Source organism: Silurus aristotelis (genome assembly GCF_946808225.1).
Source record: "Silurus aristotelis genome assembly, chromosome: 9".
Taxonomy (NCBI): Eukaryota; Metazoa; Chordata; class Actinopteri; order Siluriformes; family Siluridae; genus Silurus; species Silurus aristotelis.
The window spans coordinates 20,922,288-20,934,473 of NC_139582.1; the positions used below are offsets into that span (position 1 = coordinate 20,922,288).

The 12,186-nt window shown below is 37.1% G+C and overlaps 1 protein-coding gene across 1 annotated transcript in view; it reads left to right on the forward strand.

Annotated features, from left to right (window-relative positions):
• Window positions 1–10,232, forward strand: part of fut8a (fucosyltransferase 8a (alpha (1,6) fucosyltransferase)) — a 33,079-nt gene extending 22,847 nt beyond the window's left edge. The window contains exons 6-10 of the mRNA XM_083550479.1: window positions 4,029–4,266; window positions 4,507–4,753; window positions 6,941–7,117; window positions 7,522–7,672; window positions 9,037–10,232. Of these exons, the coding sequence (XP_083406605.1) occupies window positions 4,029–4,266; window positions 4,507–4,753; window positions 6,941–7,117; window positions 7,522–7,672; window positions 9,037–9,369 (1,146 nt within the window). The 3' untranslated portion in view covers window positions 9,370–10,232. The remainder of the gene's footprint in view (window positions 1–4,028; window positions 4,267–4,506; window positions 4,754–6,940; window positions 7,118–7,521; window positions 7,673–9,036) is intronic.
• The last annotated feature ends 1,954 nt before the right edge of the window (window positions 10,233–12,186 follow it).

Below are 12,186 nucleotides of genomic sequence, written 5' to 3' on the forward strand. Positions count from 1 at the left end.
ATTGACAGTCATGTTTAGCTTCTTTCATTTTCTAATTATTGCTCCAACAGTGGGCCTTTTTTCAGCAAGCTGCTTGGCAATTTCCCTGTAGCCCTTTCCAGCCTTGTGGAGGTGTACAATTTTGTCTCTAGTGTCTTTGAACAGCTCTTTGGTCTTGGCCATGTTAGTAGTTGGATTCTTACTGATTGTATGGGGTGGACAGGTGTCTTTATGCAGCTAACGACCTCAAACAGGTGCATCTAATTTAGGATAATAAATGTAGTGGAGGTGGACATTTTAAAGGCAGACTAACAGGTCTTTGAGGGTCAGAATTCTAGCTGATAGACAGGTGTTCAAATACCTATTTGCAGCTGTATCATACAAATAAATAGTTTAAAAATCATATATTGGGATTTCTGGATTTATTTTTTAGATTATGTCTCTCACAGTGGACATGCACCTACGATGACAATTTCAGACCCCTCCATGATTTCTAAGCAAAATAGCAGGGTGTTCAAATACTTATTTTTCTCACTGTATATATATATATATATATATATATATATATATATATATATATATATATATATTCTGCTGTATATTGTTGTATTTTAGTGCATTTATCTTTAGTTTATTCATTTGTGTAATTTTTATATCGTGTAATTTTTTATATTTCTCCATTGCTGTTGGTCGAAAAAAAAAACACCAAACAAATTTGGTCGTATCATCACAATGACAATAAAGTCTCACTTTATATCTCTCTATTTATTTATTTTTAATATTTTTTCTTCACCCCTCCTCTCATTTGTTTGCCATAACACGATTATCAATATCAAATGACGCATGTATGTATTGCTGTATTTCCAAGCTCTTGAAGTCAAGAATATTGGTGCATTTCAGCAATTTGCACTGATCATTAATTATAGTTTTGTTGTTCTTTTACTGCATCCGTGTTCATTACAGTTTTCTTTTTTTGTTTTTTTTTTAAGTGCCGTTTGTATCCTTTTGTGCTGCTGAGTAATACCTTCCTATTGAATGACTGTAATTGGAATGTAATAGACAGATGATGATTTACTAAGTGCTTTCACTTATAGACCCACTGTCAGTGGTGATGCACAGTCCGTAAGTATTCGGCTGTGGCTTTTTTTTCGTGTTTTTTGCCTCCGTACACCACCACAGTGAATTCCACATAAAGCTGTCAACATGCGATGAAAGTTTCAACAATTTGTAACAACAATGAGATTCTGTTTGGAGATGTCAGAAGTTTGGACACACCTTCTCATTCAAAAAGTTTTCTTTATTTTCATGACTATGAAAATTGTAGAGTCACACTGAAGACATCAAAACTATGAATTAACACATGTGGAATTATATACATAACAAAAAAGTGTGAAACAACAAAAAATGTCATATTGTAGGTTCTTCAAAGTAGCCACCTTTTGCTTAGATTACTGCTTTGCACACTCTTGGCATTCTCTTGATGCCTACTTTAAAGAACCTACAATATGACATTTTTCAGTTCACTTTTTTGTTATGTATATAATTCCATATATAATTCCACATGTGTTAATTCATAGTTTTGATGCCTTCAGTGTGACTCTACAAGTTTCATAGTCATGAAAATAAAGAAAACTTTTTGAATGAGAAGGTGTGTCCAAACTTCTGGTCTGTACTGTATATATATATATATATATATATATATATATATATATATATATATATATATATATATATATATATATATATATATATATATATATATATACACAGTGAGGAAAATAAGTATTTGAACACCCTGCTATTTTGCAAGTTCTCCCACTTAGAAATCATAGAGGGGTCTGAAATTGTCATCGTAGGTGCATGTCCACTGTGAGAGACATAATCTAAAAAAAAAAAAATCCAGAAATCACAATGTATGATTTTTTTAACTATTTATTTGTATGATACAGCTGCAAATAAGTATTTGAACACCTGAGAAAGTCAATGTTAATATTTGGTACAGGAGCCTTTGTTTGCAATTACAGAGGTCAAACGTTTCCTGTAGTTTTTCAACAGGTTTGCACACACTGCAGGAGGGATTTTGGCCCACTCCTCCACACAGATCTTCTCTAGATCAGTCAGGTTTCTGTCCTGTCGCTGAGAAACACGGAGTTTGAGCTCCCTCCAAAGATTCTCTATTGGGTTTAGGTCTGGAGACTGGATAGGCTACGCCAGAACCTTGATATGCTTCTTACAGAGCCACTCCTTGGTTATCCTGGCTGTGTGCTTCGGGTCATTGTCATGTTGGAAGACTCAGCCTCGACCCATCTTCAATGCTCTAACTGAGGGAAGGAGGTTGTTCCCCAAAATTTTGCAATACATGGCCCCGGTCATCCTCTCCTTAATACAGTGCCGTCGCCCTGTCCCATGTGCAGAAAAACACCCCCAAAGCATGATGCTACCACCCCCATGCTTTACAGTAGGGATGGTGTTTTTGGGATGGTACTCATCATTCTTCTTCCTCCAAACACGTTTAGTGGAATTATGACCCAAAAGTTCTATTTTGGTCTCATCTGACCACATGACTTTCTCCCATGACTCCTCTGGATCATCCAAATGGTCATTGGCAAACTTAATACTTGCCTGGACATGTGCTGGTTTAAGCAGGGGAACCCAGCTCTTTTCAGGTCATTGACCAGCTCCTCCTGTGTAGTTCTGGGCTGATTTCTCACCTTCCTTAGGATCATTGAGACCCCACGAGGTGAGATCTTGCATGGAGCCCCAGTCCGAGGGAGATTGACAGTCATGTTTAGCTTCTTTCATTTTCTAATTATTGCTCCAACAGTGGGCCTTTTTTCAGCAAGCTGCTTGGCAATTTCCCTGTAGCCCTTTCCAGCCTTGTGGAGGTGTACAATTTTGTCTCTAGTGTCTTTGAACAGCTCTTTGGTCTTGGCCATGTTAGTAGTTGGATTCTTACTGATTGTATGGGGTGGACAGGTGTCTTTATGCAGCTAACGACCTCAAACAGGTGCATCTAATTTAGGATAATAAATGTAGTGGAGGTGGACATTTTAAAGGCAGACTAACAGGTCTTTGAGGGTCAGAATTCTAGCTGATAGACAGGTGTTCAAATACCTATTTGCAGCTGTATCATACAAATAAATAGTTTAAAAATCATATATTGGGATTTCTGGATTTATTTTTTAGATTATGTCTCTCACAGTGGACATGCACCTACGATGACAATTTCAGACCCCTCCATGATTTCTAAGCAAAATAGCAGGGTGTTCAAATACTTATTTTTCTCACTGTATATATATATATATATATATATATATATATATATATATATATATATATATATATATATTCTGCTGTATATTGTTGTATTTTAGTGCATTTATCTTTAGTTTATTCATTTGTGTAATTTTTATATCGTGTAATTTTTTATATTTCTCCATTGCTGTTGGTCGAAAAAAAAACACCAAACAAATTTGGTCGTATCATCACAATGACAATAAAGTCTCACTTTATATCTCTCTATTTATTTATTTTTAATATTTTTTCTTCACCCCTCCTCTCATTTGTTTGCCATAACACGATTATCAATATCAAATGACGCATGTATGTATTGCTGTATTTCCAAGCTCTTGAAGTCAAGAATATTGGTGCATTTCAGCAATTTGCACTGATCATTAATTATAGTTTTGTTGTTCTTTTACTGCATCCGTGTTCATTACAGTTTTCTTTTTTTGTTTTTTTTTTAAGTGCCGTTTGTATCCTTTTGTGCTGCTGAGTAATACCTTCCTATTGAATGACTGTAATTGGAATGTAATAGACAGATGATGATTTACTAAGTGCTTTCACTTATAGACCCACTGTCAGTGGTGATGCACAGTCCGTAAGTATTCGGCTGTGGCTTTTTTTTCGTGTTTTTTGCCTCCGTACACCACCACAGTGAATTCCACATAAAGCTGTCAACATGCGATGAAAGTTTCAACAATTTGTAACAACAATGAGATTCTGTTTTGTAAATGCGCACGTAGAAGCCTAAGTGTGTTTGTGTCCAGAACCCACCAGACTGTGGAAAGGCACGCAAGCTGGTGTGTAACATCAATAAGGGCTGTGGTTATGGCTGCCAGCTTCATCACGTGGTCTACTGCTTTATGATCGCCTACGGAACCCAACGCACACTAATCCTGGAGTCACAGAACTGGCGCTATGCCACTGGAGGCTGGGAAACAGTCTTTAAACCAGTCAGTGAAACCTGCACTGACCGAACTGGAGCCTCTACTGGACACTGGTCAGGTAAATGCAGTACCTTACACTGGAAAATCCTTCAATCATGGAACCATAATAAAAGTATTTGTGACTTACTTATTTAGACCAGAATAAATTTCAGGATTGTCTTTATTTTTCTATAATTGCAGTTTCATCGCCATTCTGATAGTAAAGGATGCACTTTCAGTTTATTTTCAGTTTCAAACACAAGCAAAACGTTAAGCACTTTTAAATTGTCACACTTTTTGTGTGTGCGTTTGTGTGTAGGTGAAAATAATGATCAGGCCATACAGGTGATTGAGTTGCCGATTGTGGACAGCCTCCACCCTCGTCCTCCTTACCTGCCCCTGGCTATCCCAGAGGATCTGGCTGAGCGTCTGCACCGGCTACACGGAGATCCCTCTGTCTGGTGGGTTTCTCAGTTCGTCAAATATCTGATCCGGCCTCAGGCATGGCTTGAGAAGGAGATCCGCGAAGTGACCGCCAAGCTGGGCTTCAAACACCCCGTCATTGGGTAAGAATAAAAAGTCATTATAATTCCATTTTAGACAGAGAATTTGGAAACTGTAAAAAAAAAAAAACGTCGTTTGTATTAACGCTTAAGGTGCAAGTGTGGATTGGGTAATCCGGCTTTGTGCCTTTGGGTGGATTCCAGAAGTTGACTGATGCGCATATGTTCGTGTTTTGTCCCCACCATTAGGTCAGATATTAGTGACTTCATTTAAATCGATTTTCATTAAATATAGTAGATATCGATGTATGTAAAATAGTTCATACCTAACAAAAGAAATGTACGTGTGTCAGCAGGGTTCCTACGCATTTTTGGAAAAGTATTGAATTGTTAAGTAATTTAAAAAAAAAATAAAATAAAAGAAATATTTTGTGTTTTCATACTATTGCCCTATTCGGTTTTCTAAACTATAAAATCAAGAATTTGTACAAATGTTTTTTGTTATAAAACAAAGGCTCAGGATAACTATTCAGGATAACACGTGAAAACGTTTCTGCGCACAAGTAAAACACAAGATACTTATATAAAAATTACGTTGTCGTTTTTCGAAAACGTTTCCGTTTTCACAGCCCACGCTGCGACATGAAAAACGCTGTATTCAAATGCATACATTTTGGAGAGCGTTTCTCAAAAAGCTATGTTTTAGTTGACTGAAAACGCCGTCTCGGCCAAAAGTTGTTAGAAGCAGACTCTCATCGCTGCCGAAAGAACACCGTTAGACCGGATCTGCACGACTGTGATTGGTTGTGAAGCATCATTGTGAAGCAGCGGTTGCCATTACAGTACAGCGCCCCATAATGTACAACTAAAGACATGGAAAACATCAGAGATTGTAATGTAACACGTTATAGTTGGAATTTAAAATCGTTATTTCAGTCTGCATATTTGAGTCTGGAAAAGTACGGAATCTTTTTTTTTAGGAATCTTGTATTAGGTAGAGAAACAACCTATATAGACTGTATAAGCTCCACCCATTTCTGATCTGAAACTGCTGTGTTGTATTGCTTCAAGCCTTTTTCTGTTTTTGTTTCCCTTCGATTTTCTTTTCTGTGCACCCACAACTGGAACAACTGGAAAATGACTTGTTTTTGTTCTGTCGTTTGGTTCTGGAGTATTCGAAGAAAATTAAAAACGGTCCTTTTTTTATTTTCTATATGAAAATTAAATGACTAGAAGGTACACGGACCATGAATTGTTATATTGATAGACCTTTCTAATATGAGCTAAGAACTATGGATTTCTATCTTTTTTTTTTGTTTGTTTTTTTTTTTTTATTAAGAAATTTTAAAAGTATGTGAGTTTTAAATTTTTTTTATTTAGGGCGCATTATACCATTACAGATAAAGGTGTCCATTCTTGCTATCATGGTACTCAGGACACCATAAAAATCAGTGCATGTGGTAATGTGGAGTTGGATGCATGATTCTAGTCAAATGTGGTTAATAAGCTTTTCTCATTCCCTTTAAGAACCAAATCTGAGCTTTTTTTAGATTGGATTTCTATCTTCCACAGATTTAATTGGGACTGGGATCTCATAGGTCCAAGTGAGAAAGTCAGACGAGCAGTCAGTCAGATATAAAGTTCTTTACGTCTTCAGGCTGTGAATGTTGACTGTTAATTGGTTAAAACCCACCAGGAGCTTGATGCATTTGTGTCCAAAGATTATTAAAACCATACTTGAAAGTAGGACGGTTTATTATGCAGTATGAACCATTGGTAAGACAGCCAACAGTATCTAAGGAGGCCTGGAGGAATAAAAAAGATCACAAATCAGATTAGACAAACTTTCACTATCGTATGCTCGTCCTTACCTCTGTTCAGAAGAATTTTAAATCAATACCTTTTTTCTCTAGGTTTTAGTTGCCCAATAGACTTTCAGTGTGTCCCCCTTATTTAGAGACCCTCCTACCTGTTAGAAATGTAATAAAAACAGATTTAAAAAAAAAGAACTTGTAATGGATTATCTATTTGTTTAGATTTTATTTCAATATCTGTTTTTGCTCACTATCACTTTTTGTGTGAAATTAACTGCCTACACTTTTCCTGAATAATCAGCTTTAATGTATTATTATTATTATTATTATTAATATATATTTCTTAACATTTGCAAATTACATTCCTAAAGTAGGTGTACAGTTCCTACTAGAACTGTGACCAGGAGGCTAAATCACAGGTGTTGATCTATTGCAGAGTGCATGTGCGAAGGACTGACAAAGTGGGAACTGAAGCTGCATTCCACCCCATAGAGGAGTACATGATGCATGTAGAGGACCAGTTCCAGAGCCTGGCACACCGCATGCACATCGACAAGAAGCGTGTTTACCTGGCAACTGACGACCCTTCATTACTGCAGGAGGCCAAGACTAAGTGTGTGAACGTGAAGACAAACAAAATGTGTATTTTTGGCAACATAGAGTAGAATCTAGAAGATTTTATACTTCCTTAACATCTAAAACTCCAGATTGGTTTTCTAATTCACAACTCAGTGTCTCAACCTCTGACTAGCTTTAGTTCTCAAATTTTATAATCATTTATTATTATTATTATTATTATTATTATTATTATTATTATTATTATTAAGTGCATTTCTGAAGCAAAGTTTCTGCATTATTGGCTCACAGTCTAGTGCCATTTACTGCTCTTTATAGTAATTGTTAATTGTATAGTAAATGTTTGAGTTCTTTAGTTTGGATGGTATCTCCACATTCATATGTCTGTAGTTCAATTGTGTTTATACTGAATATACTAAATATTACTATGTTGTGCATCAGGTACCCAGATTATGAGTTCATCAGTGATAATTCCATATCCTGGTCAGCTGGCCTGCATAACCGCTACACTGAGAATTCATTGAGAGGAGTCATCCTTGATATCCACTTCCTGTCCCAGACCAACTTTTTGGTCTGCACCTTTTCATCCCAGGTCCTTACACATATATATTAAATGTTAACTCTCTCTCACTCTCTCTCTCTCTCTCTCTCTCTCTCTCTCTCTCTCTCTCTCTCTCTCTCTCTCTAATATTAATATATATATATATATATATATATATATATATATATATATATATATATATATATATATATATACACACACACACACACACACACACACACACACACACACACACACACACACAAAACAGGTATTCCCCAAGTTGTTTTTCCCCCCACAATGGTTCTCACAATTTTTCGATTTTATGGTGGCGATAGCAATACGACAAATTGTGAAAATAATTTAAGTGATACCAGGATGTTGCCAGGATGTACACATCTCCCGCCTTGTGAGATGCCTTACTCTTGCCAGTGATTAGCAGACTCCATTTGTCACTTTTAGTTCTTGTCTCTGTCCTTTTTCATCTGCATCACCGGGCACTAAAACAGAGTGCCCTGATTAGTCTTAACGGCTACAGGTGTGCTTCCTACCCCTCATTTCATCCGGCTCCGCTCTCCACTTGCGAACCGGTGCTCATCCTTATACATACACTATATAGAAGTATTGGGACACTTGACCTTTCTTGTTATATGTGGTTCTTTTCCAAACTGTTACCACAAAGCTGCCACACAAATTTATAAGACGTCCCTGGATGTGTGGATGTGAGGTTTTCCCCCTAAGCACAAAGCGCTAAATAAATAAATAGTTAAAATGGTTTGGAGAGGAAGATTTTTAGGAGCCTGCTATATGGACCTAATCTCAACCCTACTGAACACCTTTGAGATGAATTGGAACGCTAACTGCACCCCAGATCTCTTCACCTCACCTACATCAGTACCTGCCTTTACTAACACCCTTGTGGCTGAATGAATTGATGAACACATATGTCCACAAGCTCACTCCAAAATCTAGTCATCTTCCCAGAACAGTGGAGGGAATTATAAGAGCAAATTGGGACTAAATGTGGAATGCGATGCTCTGGCTCAGCCATGCTTCCACTTTTAGATTTTTTCAAGTTACGATGGGGTCATCGGAACACATCTCCATCATAGGTTGGGGACTACCTGTGTGTGTGTGTGTATGTATGTAAATATGTATATATATTTTGACAGCCCTAATACATATTTTAAGTATAATATTAAATAAATATTATTTATTTAATCATATTTTTAATAATGGCCAAACAGCTGCAGTAATTGCACCTTTATAAAAATATATATATATTTATATATATATGAATAAAGTATAGACCCTAATAATATTTCCATATCATTTTAAATTGTTAGATGCTTCTGACATTACAACTATAGTGCACTTGTGTCTGAGATTGTGTCTAACTTCTCTCCCATGAAAAGGTGTGTCGTGTGGCCTACGAGATCATGCAGACGCTGCACCCGGATGCCTCGTCCTATTTCTACTCACTGGACGATATCTATTACTTTGGGGGGCAGAACGCACACAATCAAGTGGCTGTTTATGCTCACGAGCCCCACAACCAAGCAGAGATAGTGCTGGAGCCTGGAGATGTGATTGGAGTGGCTGGCAATCACTGGGATGGCTATTCGAAGGGCATCAACCGCAAGAGTGGTCGCACCGGCCTCTACCCCTCTTACAAGGTGAAGGAGAAAATTGAGACAGTGAAGTACCCCACTTACCACGAGGCCGACAAGCTGCTTAAGAAACAGTAAAGGTAGCAGGGAACGCTAGGAAAATTATTTTATACTGTATACTGGAATGAAGAAGGCCTGGACCTCCTGGACAGAGATGCACTTTGTGTGTGCAAAAGGGGGGTGGCGTGTATCAGTGAGCGAGCGTGTGAGGAAATGTGTGTCTGAATGTTAGAAATGTAAAAACTATGTATAAACTGGACACACAGGATCAGTGAACATGCTGCTGCAGGTGTTTTCCCAAAAACCCCAACTAAAATGAAGGCAAACGCATTTCAGATAAGGAAAAAACACAAAGCAGTGGTTCAGGCAGCTTAAAATGAGGAATTCGAATTCGCACCTTGAGCTTGTGCTCTGTTACCCTGTGACGTTTCCCTCCAGTTGTTGACTACTTCATTACATCAGTCACACCACACACAAGCTTTTACTTTTTATTTCCTATCCTGTGTTTTTAAATACACAATTGTTAAACTATTTCCCAGAAGTCATGTTATCTGTCTGTGCATTTCTTGGCGTGAAACAAGGATCCAAACAATGTGCCTGGGAGTAATAGCGGACGGATCGCAAGTGCTAAATTGTTCCGACTCCAGCGCCTTACAGAAGAATACACTCCCGACCTTCTACTCCTTGCTGTTCATTATGTTTTCGAAAGATTATTTAATGTTAAATATAATGTTAAGAAAAAGGTTAAAACAACAACACAGGAACTAAACATTTCCAGATAAATATTAAAAGAAATAATGACAAAGCTAGTAAAGAATATTATTAAGTATGATAAATAGAATCTCATTGTGGTAACATTTTTAGTCTACTAGAGTGATTTAATATTTTATGTCTGTGTGATCTTTTCTAAACCGATCAAATAAACTTGATCAGCCATTGTGTATCTTTGTGCATGTCTTTGGTTGGCATTTTTCAGAGCTACTCCCTTAATTCCAACATGTTCTAGTCTAGCGAGGAGATTATTATGATTATCGATGTGAAAAATGCACTAAGGAAACATCCATGATCAGAGGCCCGTAGCAGGTATTTGTCCTCTGGAGATGCAAAAAAAAAAAAAAGAAATTGTCTTTTGGAGGATGCAATGTGCAGTAAAGAATCTTGATTCTTTGCTTAAACTTCAGCATTTAGCGTCACCTACTTGAATGTACAATATGATATGCAAAACCTACATTTAATAAATAGTCCTAGAATTTTTCTAACCTATTTGGCTGCCACACTTCAATCAGTTAATGGAGGTGGCTCTGAAATGTCTGCTCACATAGCTGTAATTTATGACTGTGTTTTTTTTTTTTTTTTTTTTTTTAAACTAAATATTATAGACACGCTCAGTACATGTTTCTAAGTATGTCTGCAAAGATTGTCTTTTAATTGTCTTTTAAAGTTCAAATAGTCTTTAAAAGTGCTTTTTAAGGAACCAAAAGTCTGCAGACATTTTCTGCAGTTGATACTGGCAAACTGAAAACAAGCAACAAAGGAACTGAAAGCCAGTTTGTTGCCCTGTTGTAATTTTTTGTTTTTTTTGTATAAAAAAAATTTGGTTCAGCGTAAAATGTAAGCGAAAACAGAATGCAATGATTTGTGAATTTAATCTATTTTATTCACGATAGAGCATAGAAAACATGCCATTGAAACTGAGGAAATGTACAGTTTTAAGAAAAAATATAAATAAAAGACTTTCATGGCTGCAAAAGGTCTCAAAAAAAGTTAGGACGGGGCACCAAAAGAATCGAAATGTGTTACTGAAAAGAAACAGCTGGAGGAACATTTTGCAGTTAATTATGTTATTTGGCATCCGGCCAGTGACATGGCTGGGTGGTAAAGAGTATCTTAAAGACTCAGTCTTTCAGAAGACGGGAAGATGGGCAGAGGTTTACCATAAATTTGCTTGTTTGTGAAACAATTTCTGAATAATGTTCCTCTACATCAAATTGTAAATACCTTGAATATCTCATCATCTACAGTACTTTAAAACTTATTTTCGGCTTCTCCCATTAGGAGTCGCCACAGCGGATCATCCGTATTCATGATCCGCATGTTCGATTCGCCACATGTTTTTACGCTGGATGTCCTTCCTAACGCGACCCTCCCTATTTATCCGGGCTTGGGACCTGCACTAAGAGAACACTGGCTTGTGCAATTCTTATGGCTGGGGTTGATTCCCTGATCGGGGCTCGAACCCGGGCCGCAGCTCTAATCCCTACTAAATCGCTGTGCACAAAGGACAAGGGTGAAAATCAATAGCGGTGATCATTGTGGTGGCATGGCATTAAAAATAGGCCTGATTATGTAATGGTTATTACTGGATGGGCTCAGAAACACCTCCAAAAATCATTATATATGGACACAGTTCATTGTTATCCACAAATGCAGGTTAAATCTATCATGCAATGAAGACGCCATATTTGAACATGATCCAGAAACACCGCCGTCTCGAGGCCAAAGCGCATTTAAAACCGAGTGGTGCGGGCAGTAAAATACTTGGTGTTTAAAATATGAAAAAAAGGGTAAATTATAAAAAATAAATAAGACTGTAATGTATCTACTGCAAAAAAAAAGAAACAATGGCAACTAAAATGAATTAAAACAGTTTACAGACACAAGGTCGGAAGCTCTTGCGTGGTTCAGACTAGTAGAGCACACCGAGACAAAATGTCTGAAGTGCAAGACAGAGGAGAATCACAGTGCTACAGAAATGACCTTCAATTTTAAATAAAAGGAACACAACAAAACCCTGGCCTGTTTTTTTTTATTATTATTATAAGATATCGTTTCAGTTGAGCGACTGCAAAATCTGTCCTGTGCAAGACTTGGAGCAGGATAAAATGGGAGATTATA